This window comes from Protopterus annectens, chromosome 11.part0 (assembly GCF_019279795.1).
Source record: "Protopterus annectens isolate FY-2018-M chromosome 11.part0, PAN1.0, whole genome shotgun sequence".
NCBI lineage: Eukaryota > Metazoa > Chordata > Ceratodontiformes > Protopteridae > Protopterus > Protopterus annectens.
The window spans coordinates 1378331846-1378344896 of NC_056745.1; the positions used below are offsets into that span (position 1 = coordinate 1378331846).

Here is a 13051-nt window from a genome sequence, read left to right on the forward strand (position 1 = left end):
CAGCAGTTGCAGGACCTACTAGATAAAGCAGGACAGCGTGAATTGGTGTTGATAATGGGTGACCTGAATGCATATATTGGGCCAAACAAACCCATATATAGCCAATATATGGTTCAGAAAGACAGGCAGTCACAAGATCACATACAAGAGTGGCTAACATGCAACTCAGGTAGATGTCCTCCTTGTAAAGAAATGGCACTGGGGTAGAATCAATGATTGCAAAGTCATCCCCAGTGAAACAGTCAGCCCACAGCATAAGCCACTGGTTGCCACAATCACCTGCAAAGCAGTGGTCAGAGAAGTATCTAAGGTCAACAGAGACCACGCTGAAGACCTGGAAGTTGACTGGAGAGAAAGCACAACAGTTCAAGCAATTACTCAGGCTCTAGCACTTTGAGAGAAGAGGAAATAGGTGGAGATTAAGAAGACTGACCAGAATAGAATGCAGAAGTCCAGGAAGTCATCAAAAGAAAGGAGGAGTCCAGGAAAAAGTGAAAGATAGAAAAGATGGACCAGGCCAGGAAGGAATGTTAACAAACAGGCTAAGAAAGGACTTGCAATAGCAAAGAACAGGGCATCAGAGGCACTCTACCAGCTTCTGAAAAAAGTGATCTAGTAAGTGGCACAAAGAAACTATATCAGGTTGTAAGGCAATAACAAAAAGATAAAGAAGATAGTCAGATGCCCTTCATAAGGGATGTCAGTAATAGCCTGCTCAGCAGTCCACAGGACATCAAAAGCAGATGGAAGGACTACTTCTAGCAGCAAATGAATGAAGAAAACCCCACAGAAGCTAAACTATCCCAGACACAGCCTACGATGAGAGAAGAAGAGGAGCCCACCATAGAAGAAATAAGAACAGTTCTAAGAAAAATGAAGTCAGGGAAAACACCAGGCTCAGATGAGGTCACACCAGATATGATAACAATGATGGGTGAGATAAGGAATAAATGGCTCCTGAGGGTACTCATAGCAGTGTGGAGAGAAAGGCATATCCGAGATGACTGGAGAATAAGCACACTCATGCCAGTGTACAAGAACAAAGGGGGCACCCACAACTGTGGGCTGTACAGAGGTATCAGGCCTCTATCACACTGCATGAAAGTTCTGGAGAGGAGGACTTGTAAATATATATACCAGCAAATAGGTGGATGGGTTGTGTGAGAGAAGATCTGCAACAGTCAGGCATAAGTGAAGAAGGCAGGAGTGTGGCACTGAATTGAGAGAGATGGCGACAGAACACAACACTCCAGCCCTATATTGAAAATGGGGAAAAAAAGGAGGTTTGATGATGATGAATACAAGCACATTTGTTAGAAGCATAGGATGCTAGGTGGACAACAGTTTTCAACCTCTGAGGGATTCTGTCACTTAACAACTACCACCATCTTTCCAGGCTGCAGGCCCTTTAGCTTCCCAAGAACCTTTCCTTATAAGAATTATGAGTAAAGAGCAACAAAGGGTCTATATTTTATGTAGACTGGAAAAAGGTTATCACCTGATGGAGAACTATAATTCTTAGTCTTAGATGGCACATATTTCATTACTGCAACTGTATTAATAGGGATATGTTTTAATATTTAGATTTTTTTATATAGTAGTTGTGGGGAAAGAGTAACAAATGTTTGGTTTTTGTCATTGGAAGTGTGTGTGTGTGTGTGTGTGTGTGTGTGTGTGTGTGTGTGTGTGTGTGTGTGTGTCTGTGTGTGTGTCTGTGTGTGTGTCTGTGTGTGTGTCTGTGTGTGTGTCTGTGTGTGTGTCTGTTGATATTTTACTCAGAATCCAGTCTAAACTGTTTTCCCACACCACTGGACGTATCCACTCATGAAGGCAATCTTCTTGGCTAGAAGTATGGTGCCAGTTGTATAATCATTTTTTTGATGTTTGTAATATTGGATGTTAAACATTCCTGGCAAGACAAAGTCTGTGCAACTGGGACCTTCAGACCAAGGGGACAAGCATTTTTTTATAGGTTCATAGGTAGGTACTAGGCTATCGGCCCAAGGGCCTACATAAGCCTAGCCAACAAGTTTCCTTGGCTTACGCCACACAAGAAAATTATTTTCCTGTGCCACTGTTGAGCAGACACACAGAAGTGATCCCCGGGGTGTATTTCCTATTTCCCATCCACTCATCAATATTTTTCTTGAAGAGTGCTAATGAAGAACTTTGCTTGACATAGATGGGTAGCCTGTTCCAGAGTATGGGAAGTCTCTGGAACAGGAATCTATCCCTCCAGCATGTCCTGTTTATTGTGGTGGCAAGGTTTAGGTCCCTAGAGTGTGTAGCTCGAAGGGATTGGGATTTCTTTAGGTGTAGCATGTCCAACAGCTCTGGGTTTGACATAGCTTTATATGTTAGGCAGTGATCACCTCAGAGTAGGCGATATGCTACGGAGTAAAGCTGGAGTTTTTTAAGGCGGTCAATGTAGGGCATTTGTTTGAGGCCAGTAATCCTCTTTGCAAGGTACTTCTGTGGCCTTTCCAGCTGCTGCAGATGTCTAGTGGGGTACATTCCAAAAGGGGCAATGGACTCTATAATGGGTCTAACGAGTGTCAAGTAGACGAGAATAATGACCTCTTTTTTCCTGGATGAGAACCCTTTTATGATGAGGTGTGCCATGTAGAAGGACTTCCTGACTGTTGTGGTGATGTGACTATCAAAGGAGAGACTACTGTCCACCTGGGTCCCAAGGTCACTTATCACACATTCATTGTTAAGTAGATTGCTGTCTATGTGGTAGTTCATGGGTGCAGAGTTTTTAACAAAGGGGATGACACTGCACTTTTTGGCATTGAGCTTGAGGCCATGGCTTTGACACTAGGAATCTGTCTCAGCGAGGCCCTTCTGTAGGATGTCCACATCATTTGGGGACTTGACTATGGCTCCTAGTTTGCAGTCATCTGCGAACTTCATTAGCCAGAGGCCTTCTGTGTTAGCCTGCACTTCAGAGAAGTAGATACCAAACAGGAGAGGTCCCAGGACAGAACCCTGTGGTACTCCACTTGGCACTGCTTTGAGGTCAGATTTGGAGTCTGCAACTTTTACAGTGTGGGTTCTGTCAGTGAGCCAGTTGTCAACCCATCTTGTGACATAGGGATTTATACCTAGTTTAGTGAGTTTAGCTATAATTCCAGAATGGGGGATGGTGTCAAAAGCCTTGGCGAGGTGAAGATAGGCTGTGTGAACCACCTTACCCTCATCTACGACTTTGGTGACTGCCTCAAAGAAGTCGATCAGGTTCAGGAGGCATGATCTGCCTTTCACAAACCCGAACTGGGTGGGATCCAGAGTTTAGAAGTTACCAATGTCTTTGTTTATGAGTTCCATGATGATACGTTCCATGGCCTTGCAGACCAAGCTCATCAGGCTAATAGGTCGATAGTTCCCGGGATCAGTGGTGGCCCCCCTTTGTGGAGTGGGATAACTGTTGCCATGCGCCATTCAGTGGGCACAAAGCCTGATGCGAGGCTATTATTGAACATGGTGCTTAAGTGGGGAGCCAGTTCATTCTGAAGTTCATGTAAAACGCAGCCTGGGATGTTGTCCGGTCCCATGGATGCTGTATTTTTGGCTTTAGAGAGTGCAGCTTTTACCTGCGTTTATGTAATTAGACTTTAACCAGGAGAAAGGCACTCCGTTTTTTCACAACCATCCACACGGAAAGAAAATACCATGTCTTTTCTTCCTGCAGGTTTGGGTGATTGGTATGCATCAAGTTTGGTTGTGAACAGATCACTCACTAATACAGCAGTCATAACATCTTGCTTTCTTACCATTCCTGTCTTTTCTGTATCTAAAGAAACCTGAGATTGCTTGGTAAAGTCTTAAAATAATGCAGTTACTACTTAGAATTTAAGGTTTGAGGCATATTTCACACACTGTCAATACATGGGTGTCTAGAGTAAGCCCCCAGGTCTGGAATTCTGCTACCACACTGCAAAGACTACATGCATTCAGGTACAGCAGATTAATGCCAGGTATACGTTTGTGCAGACAGGCTGTAAGAGGAGCTTATACTGTGTCTCCTGGGCTGCCTTTAGATGATTCAACAAACTGTAAAGCTAGGTTTGGTTGTTATTTACATTTTTATTCGAGGATAACATCAAGTCATTACCACCAACATAAAGTAAAATAGTATTTCTTACGAATAAGAGTCTTTCAATGAAGCGCTGTGACAAAAATATTTTGTTGAAGTACTGCAGTAGAAAGGATGGGGCTGCTGTCTTCCATATCTAAATTATACTGCCATTTACATTATGTTTTGTTTCTGCATTAGTGATGGGACATTTGGAAGCAGTCTATAGCCTCCATGTCTCGTTAAAGCAAGAGTTGTTAGGTGTTCTCTGAAACATAGGACTGTATCAAACAAAATGAGAATGGACTATTGTATCCTAACTTAGATATGGCAACTTCTGAAAACATTGCATAGACTTCAGGAGCATTGAACTGACAATTTATCAATCAAACAAGAGATACTAGAAGGCTGAGAAAGGGTAATTCAGAAATGCTCAAGTATTAACTGGTAAACCCAATAGCAGCAAATGCTCTTTTTCCAGAAGAGACCTGTGGGAATTATTTAGTCAACTGACTTGCTCAAAATCACATTAGGCTAAGAGAAGCTGAGGGACTCAAACCAAAATGAAGCTTGGAAGCAGTTCACAACTTTAATTCCCTGCATTAAACTGCCAGACAGTGCTAGAGAGTTAGCTAAGTCGAGTAAACTATTACAGTGTTTTTATTGCCTATAGGAGGCTATTTAACTGGATCCACCCCCGGGTACGGGGATGTTTGTCAGCTACTTTTATATTTGCAGCGACAGCCTACTAGCCTTGCTGCATGAACAGATTCAGTCAACTTGTAGCTCTAATTTTCTAGTGTAAATTAGATGACCAATACATTCAATTGAAAGTTGATGGATGAAGATTAAACCATGGCAGCCAAAGACCCAATCAAATCTGAGGCAGAGACAAAACTGTCAAAGGACAAAGCACACAGGGTTAAAAAGGACCCAAAGAAGTTAGAGAATGAATGGTGTCAGCCTCTTTACTCTGGGATGCCACTGGCTTCAAAGATTACAAAGTTGAGTGATACATCATGTTAGTCTGGCTCTACAGTGCAGAGGGATGAAGTACCTACTGCAAACTCAGGTGACCAGGGTCCAGTTAGCAGCCCTGACACATGAAGAGCCAGACAGAGAGGGGGAACAGTGAAGGGATGCAGTCCATTTGCCTCTCCTGGGGTTGGGGAGTTCATGTGCATTCAGTGGCACAATAGGCAGTGTAATCTCCCTAGTGGACACTGGAGAGGCTTCCATTCATGTTATGAGAAAAGGGATAGGGCCGCTTGGAGCCAATCCATTTTGAGAAAGAGCAGGGACATTCTTCTCAGATGGCCCATTGCATGCCTTTCCACAGCACATAGTCATATGTGTGCAGTTAGTGCAGGGGGAAAAAAGACAAAAAAAGTGTGACCCACTTTCTCATGGCTGTCTAAACTGACCCTAACACCAATGAAGGGGAATGAATGTGCCAAATGGCACAAGTGGGGGCTGATGGTTGACAAACAGTGAGGGTACAAAGCCAGCAAAAAAAGTGCTATACTGCAATATACATCTGAAGACTTCATCAGACAAAATCAGAGCCCAACCATCCAGCCATAAATGGGTTGAAAGAAAGACCTGTGTAAATCTGTAAGTTATAAAAGACACAAATCCAGGCAATAATCCTTACAAAACATGACAGTTTATTGTTTACTTACAAAAATATCAACTAATGCAACTACAAATGCCACACTTGTCATGTTGTTAATGAAAAAAAAAGTCTGACATTAAGGCTATATTGAAGTCTGTTGTCAGAAAAAAAAGTAGCTATCCTGCAGTTTCAGAACATAAACAAGTGAATAACAGGTCACTTAACTTTCATCAAAAGTCAAGATGTACAAGCAAGAGATAAGTAATGGCAGTTGTGAGTCTGGCTAAACGGTGTCCAAAATGAGGTCCTTCATGTACATCACTGATGTTGAACACAGACACGGAGGTATTGTATATATCAAATAAGAAATCCGACCAGCTGGTTCCTGGTGCCAAGTAATTAAGATTCAAAGAACATGATGATGACCAACCCCTTGCCACATGAAGAACAGATTCCTGCCTTGACTAGAGAATATAGACTAAATATACTGAGGCACTTAAAAGAAATCTTCCTAAACAACAAAAATTGTACAGACCACCCATTGTCAAAGCTATGCCTGTGCAAGCCTTAATTTACTCAGAAAAAACACCACCTAACTGCAAACATACTGTCACTCTTAGCGGACCTTCAAACACTAAGCCTCTAAGACTTCCCAGGACTCTTGTCATAGGGGACTCCATTGTTATATATATTGATGCCCCTCTAACCAGTCTGAACAAGGAGAAGATACCTTGTAGTTACTTATTTGGAACTAGGATCTGCCAAATCATGCAGCACTCAAGTCATCATGCAACACATATACCAGTAGGATTCCATCACAGTCCATGTAGGTGTAAGTGACCTGACCTGTACCTCCCTATATACTATAATAGCCACTATGGAGCTTTCAGACTGTGTGTCTCAGTCTGGTAAGAGCCTCGCATTAAGCAACAAATTACCATCATTGAGGATGATGCCACGGTATGAGCAAAAATTTACTGATTTCAACAACTGGCTGTCTTTTTGGTGCCATTCCAAAGGGATCCAATATTTGTCAGCTTAGGAAGATATGGTTAACAGACAACATTGCTTTGTCGAGGATGGTCTGCACCTTTCCCCACTAGGCTTTCAAATACTGGCCAAAACTTTACCCACCACCAAAGTGCCTTGTTTAGGCAATGCCAAACTGACAAACTTACAGACATAACAAAATTGGCTCAAAGTGTTACTGCTCAATGCCAGGAGGCTAAATAAAAACTACACTCCCTCCAATCCCTCCTCATACTGAAGGATACAGACATTTGTGCAGCCACTGAGACATGGTTTAAAGCAGCAGAGAATACCTCAGCAGTGCAAGGATTCAGTGCCTTCCACACTTTTAAACCAGTAGCTGCACATACAAGAGTTAAAGGTGAAGGTATTTTGATATACATCAATAACAAGCTTACCTCAAGGTGATCAAACAGGATGAAATGTTGGAGTTCCTCCACATGCAGATCACCACAGACAAAATCCCATACCCTATCCTAGCCAGCTGTTGGTCACGCTCCATGTCTCCAGCAGCTCACAGTGCATACTTGGACCTACTGGAGACACCTACCAAGAAGCCTAACAACCTACTCATGGAAGAATTTAATTACCCCTCTATGGACAGGGAATCCTACACAGCCTCAAATCTACAGACACAGAGATTTACTGGACTTCATAAATATAAACACCCTTGACTAAACAGTGAATATGCTCACAAAAGGCTCCAACATACTGGAACTCATGCTCATAAATATGGAAGAATGCTGCCACCCCACCCCAATGTCTGCATCTCCCTGGCAAGGTCTGACCATAAAGCTGTCTCCTTTGAAATCAAAATATACTCCATAATCCCATTAAAAACAGTAACAGTCAGGAACTATTCCAAGGCAAATTACCTCTTATTCAGTGACTGTCAAAATTACCACTTACTAAGTGATCATTTGTCAAAATGAATTGCCCTTACAAACCCCAAGAATACAGTAGCATATACTGAACTGCTTCCAGAAACTCTGTACAACCATGTCAAAGGCTGCATACAGGTTGCTGTACCTACCAGAAGTAAGTCCAGGACTAGCCCCAAAACCAAACCACCCTGGTGGCATCCCAAATTAAACAGGATATACAACAAAAGGAAAAAATTATGGCAAACATCAGGAAGGGTAATTCCAATAAAGGTAACCACTGTTATCAAAGTAAACAGGCAATTAAGAGGGTTAATTTGGTCATAAAATGCCAACTTTGAGGTTAACATAGTTTCTCAGGTGAAATTTAATTAGAAGTTCAGCGTATAATGCCCCTTTCGATATGTACCTGACCAGACACATGCAGCAACTGGAATGACCCCAAAGGTTCCTTACAAAAAGAATACAGGGAGTAAGCAGAATGTCTTATGCTGACTGCCTCAAAGCCCTGTCTCTTTAGTCAGTATCATAAGGACTTTTGAGAGGTGATCTTTGCCTGGCATACAAGGCATCCCTGGGCCTTGTTTTGATGAACCTTTTGCACAGTCACAAAACAAACTGCATCAGAACTACTAGGAACTACTAGATTAAAAGACCTACATTTTTCTTGTGACATAAATAGGACATGTTAGAGAGACAGATAGGTTTCTCACAGAATTCTCATTCTTTAGAACAGGGTCCCAAACCCATGTGAAGCAAAGTTCCTCCCTATACGTATCTAAGCACAGCTTGGACCAATGGATGTATAATCAGAAATTCACCCCTGGTTTGACTCCTATATCTCTGAAAGACAGAAGCAGTCAGTAAATCATGCACCCTCCTATAAATCAAATTCGTCACATCTGGGTTGCACGGCTAGGCTTAGAAGGGCCCAAGTAGTCATTAGTCTTGTATACACCTATAAACTCAAGACGCTATTACCAGCACAAGATATCAAGACCAGCACCTCACCAGAACCATCCCAAAGAACCAATGACCAGTATTTCAGCTGGGGAGCAGAGAAGTATTTAAAAGGCATGAGCATTTCCTCTCCTAAAGGAGTCAGCACATTCCAGCAATGTAAAGCAGCTCATAATTTTTTAAATCTGTTTATTACGTTACTACTCTACATCTGCATTGCATAACATCTGGGCATGCTGCACATTTTCCAAGAGCATAGCAAATCTTAGAAACAACCAAGAACTGTACAATAAGCCTATTAGTAGTGTCCAATGAATGGTATCAGCCATGTAATACTGCTTTCATTTATTCAAGTTTCCACTTAATTAGAATCCTATTTTCAGAAAGTATTCCATGCCTTCAGTTGCACTCACCTCTGTAAAATATATTGTAATTTTTGAATGTGAAGAAAGATCCTGATGACATCCAAGAATAAAGTTCAGTGGAGGGAACAGGAGGAGGTATATTCAGGTAAACAGCAATCAGTGGCACGGTCAGCAGACCCACAAGAATCCACCATTCATTCATCCTGTACAAAAAAGGAAATGTGATGTGAATACCACTTCTACTAATGATAACTGTTCTGAGATGTCATTAACAAATAGATAACTGTTCAAATACTATCAGTTATAAAAATCATTATGCAATAAATGCTCATTACTATTCAAAAACGAGTGCACTCATTGGACAGCCCATTGCAAATCGAGCATGTAAGTACAGCAAGTCTGGCCACTGAACAACTAGACTTTCTACTGTCATATACTGAGGGACAGAGCAAAATAGAAGAAAAGCCAAGTAAGTTCTGAAAAGCTAAACAAACAGAAATCTAACCAATTTTACTTGCATGCTTGCACTGTCCCTCATAAATTTCTATTTTTAACAGTTAAAAACATAAAAAAAACCCCAGAAACAGAGATTCTGTTTCCTCCATCTCCATCGCTTCTCCTGCATGGACATACTATGCACTAAGTCCCATATGCATGCATCAGAAGAAGACAGAAGTGCCCTTAAAATTATACAAATACAATTATATTATTTAGAATGAAATTGTTTACCTTTCTTAAATAATGTATGATAGCAATAATCTACTCCTGTTTGTGGGTATGTCAGGATTTACCCACAGTTGTCTTTGTTTAATCACTCGGGATTCACCCTCATGATCACATCACGCCAACCGTGGGTAAATCCTGATATACCCACATACAGTCATGGATTATTGCTTAAGTATAACTAACAAATAGCAAGTTACTACACTTCAGTTTAACGCTTGTAGGAGCTACACTATAATCTGAATAGTAAGACTCCATTACTAAAGCACAATGCACTTGTGACTGATACTAAAAGGTCAATCATAGAAAGGCGATTTCTCATAAAATAACCAAACCTTGAAACTTTTGATAATGATTGTTTTTTTTCAAATAAAGCCTTTATTGCAAACAAATTATCCATATCTTAATAATATAGAAAGCAATCCTCATTTATGGTGCCTTTTCGTTTATGTATGACAGTAACAATTAATCTCTAAGTTGATTTTGAAACAAGTAAAAAAAATCTATTAAACAAAACTAATTGCAACAACAAAATAACAATATAATTAAGACTATCATTTATTTCCCTTATTATCTGATTACATTGTATAGGGATGCCTTGTACCCATCACTTTTGCTAGTCATTTCAAGTTACAAATTGTCTTGTAAGCCCAAACCTTGCCCACTACACTGTTCCTCCTTGTCAACTCCTCTTTATTCTACTCTAGCTTCATTTGCCCTCCTGTGCTCTATCTCTTTCTCAGCTTCTTATTGACTAATCTACCTTTACTCAATTCCATTTCACTAATATCATCTATAATATAGATTTTTCTACTCCAACTATATTCCGCCCTAAACTCTGTAGATCACCTTTAATCTGTCACACCCTCAGAATATATGTTGCCAATCTCCTATCGTTCAATCCTAACATCACTGATATTTATTACGTCTTATAGAGAACATCTTTAATAGTCTATTTAAAGTATAAAAATAATTTTTGTAGACAATGTTACACAAAAATTCTAAATTTCCTGGAACTCAGAGCTTTTCTATGTAATATCCAAACCTCTGTCCAATTTTAAAAGAAAAACACTTTCTATAATGATTTATAATGACTTAAGCACAGAGACCACAGCACCTTAGAGTGAAACGAATCCTCTAGGATACCCCAGTATCAATATTACTATACAAATCATACAACTCACACTTTTGTGGTTTCACTTTAAAATATCACTCACTAGTGCACTGCATTGAAACTTTAACATAAATCATTATCCATTTTCATGACGAAGACCAGTAACTTGAACAAGAAATTCATAATCTCTGATACAGAACTAGTGCAATTTAAAATAAAATAATAATGAAAGTTTTGCAGGTCTGCTATCAGCAATATATTTACTTGGTGAAGTGGTAGTGTGTGCACTTTTAATACATTTACTTTTGATAACTAAAAGATACAGTTATCAGTGCCTGCAAAATTAAAAGATATATTTTGAAAGTGTTTTTTGTGGAAGGACACTGTTTGGTAGCAGGCTGATCCACTTCCTGGAGCATATATTTACTTGGTGAAGTGGTAGTGTGTGCACTTTTAATACATTTACTCTTGATAACTAAAAAATACAGTTATCAGTGCCTGCAAAATTAAAAGATATACTTTGAAAGTGTTTTTTGTGGAAGGACACTGTTTGGTAGCAGGCTGATCCACTTCCTGGAGCCTTTTTTCAAAAGCAGGAGGTAAGCAGATTCAACTGAAGGGGACTTTCACATGAAGCTATGCACCCACTATGAATTAGAACATGGTTTATATTCCATTCTTGAGTACACATTTAAGATACATTTATCATTTTCTAACTAAAAGGAAAAGTTAGAAGTCCCTTAAAGCACAAATTTTCAGTTTTATATTTTTTTTCCACTCACACTTGTGACTTTAAGACTCCAGTGGTGTGTCCCCAATAGTTCATGTAGTGGCCTCCATACTTCAGACAGACCCTGGTGTGATATACACAGGGAGGGGCCCCCTGAAGGTGGAAATCCATAGGCTCACAAGGGTGCAAGCCATCCTGACCCAATGAGTGGGATATGGCCAATGGGTAGTCTGTCATACTAAAGCTTGCAGTAAGTGTTTCACTTAAACCTTACCTCTCCATCAGGCATGATGGGCATATGTCATGACATAGGCATTCAATGGTGCTGCAAGGAAACCACTTCCACCTATGCAGTGAAATACTCATGCATATTTCATAACATAGTCATGCAATGGTGCTACAAGGAAACCTCTTCCATCTATGCAGTGAAATACTCATGCATATGTCATGAAGTAGGCATGCAATGGTGCTGCAAGGAAACCACTTCCACTTATGCAGTGAAATACTCATGCATATGTCATGAAGTAGGCATGCAATGGTGCTGCAAGGAAAACACTTCCACTTATGCAGTGAAATACTCATTTACCCCTTCCAAACACACACTTTACAGTATGGTAGCCACTTCTCATTAAGGCTCTGGTATTATCACATGAATTCCTGTCCACATTATCAGCATGTTCCCAAATCCTCCCATTGGAGGAGGTGAGCAGGTACTATTTAATCATCCCCTTTTCCCTAATGTCAATTCCTTTGGTACCCAGGCTGCTAACTGAAATCAGATTGTAAAGAGAGAGATTCACCCCTTTGCTCCATGAAGATGATTAATTTTTGTGAAGTTTTTCTAGGGTGCCAGGGTTTTCCAGCAGTAACCTTACCTTCTTACCTTTCATAAAGGCAAAGATTAGTCATATTTAGACTGAAGAGGTTTCTAGACACAAATACATGTCTGCTTTCCAACATGTGTTTTCTGATTTATACTGATAGTGTGCAACTTTTTGTTTGCATTTCTTCTTTGTTGTCTAAAATCAAATTTATCAATGCCTCAAAGCACAAATTTAAATGTTAATAGATTTTATTCCCAAATGCTAAAAATTAACACTCCCATTAAATGACCAACTATCTTATGTTTTTTAAAGGGAAGAGATGAGTGAATAAGGCTGTAGAAGGAACTTTTAGTTACAAATATGTCTTCCTTCTGGAGTGACTCAGATTATAATCTTCATAACAGATGTTTGCACCTTTTTTATATGTTTATCATTTTCCAGATAAAAGAAAGGGCTAGTAGCGTTGCATGTCCCAAATATGATTCTTACATGACTGACAATTGGAAGACACATAAGAGTGGTCCTGATGGAGAGATGAAAAGTCAGCAACCAAAGGAGAGTAGCAGTGCTGAAACTGAATTCATCCTCATGTCTTGGTGAGTACCTTCGCTAGGTGGACCCTGTTTTTCACAAAATCTCACCAAGGAGACTGATATATAGACTGTATTTATATAGCATATATCATGGACAGAAGTAAATCAAAAATAAAAAAGATAGCTGGGTGCACAAGGC

At 40.1% G+C, this 13051-nt stretch overlaps 1 protein-coding gene across 2 annotated transcripts in view; it reads right to left on the reverse strand.

The window, feature by feature from the left end:
* Positions 1–13051, reverse strand: part of MEST — a 425711-nt gene that overhangs the window by 370635 nt on the left and 42025 nt on the right. For both annotated transcript variants that reach the window (XM_044088671.1, XM_044088670.1), the window contains exon 2: positions 8977–9131. In XM_044088671.1, coding sequence (XP_043944606.1) covers positions 8977–9130 — 154 coding nt within the window. In that variant the 5' untranslated portion in view covers position 9131. The remainder of the gene's footprint in view (positions 1–8976; positions 9132–13051) is intronic.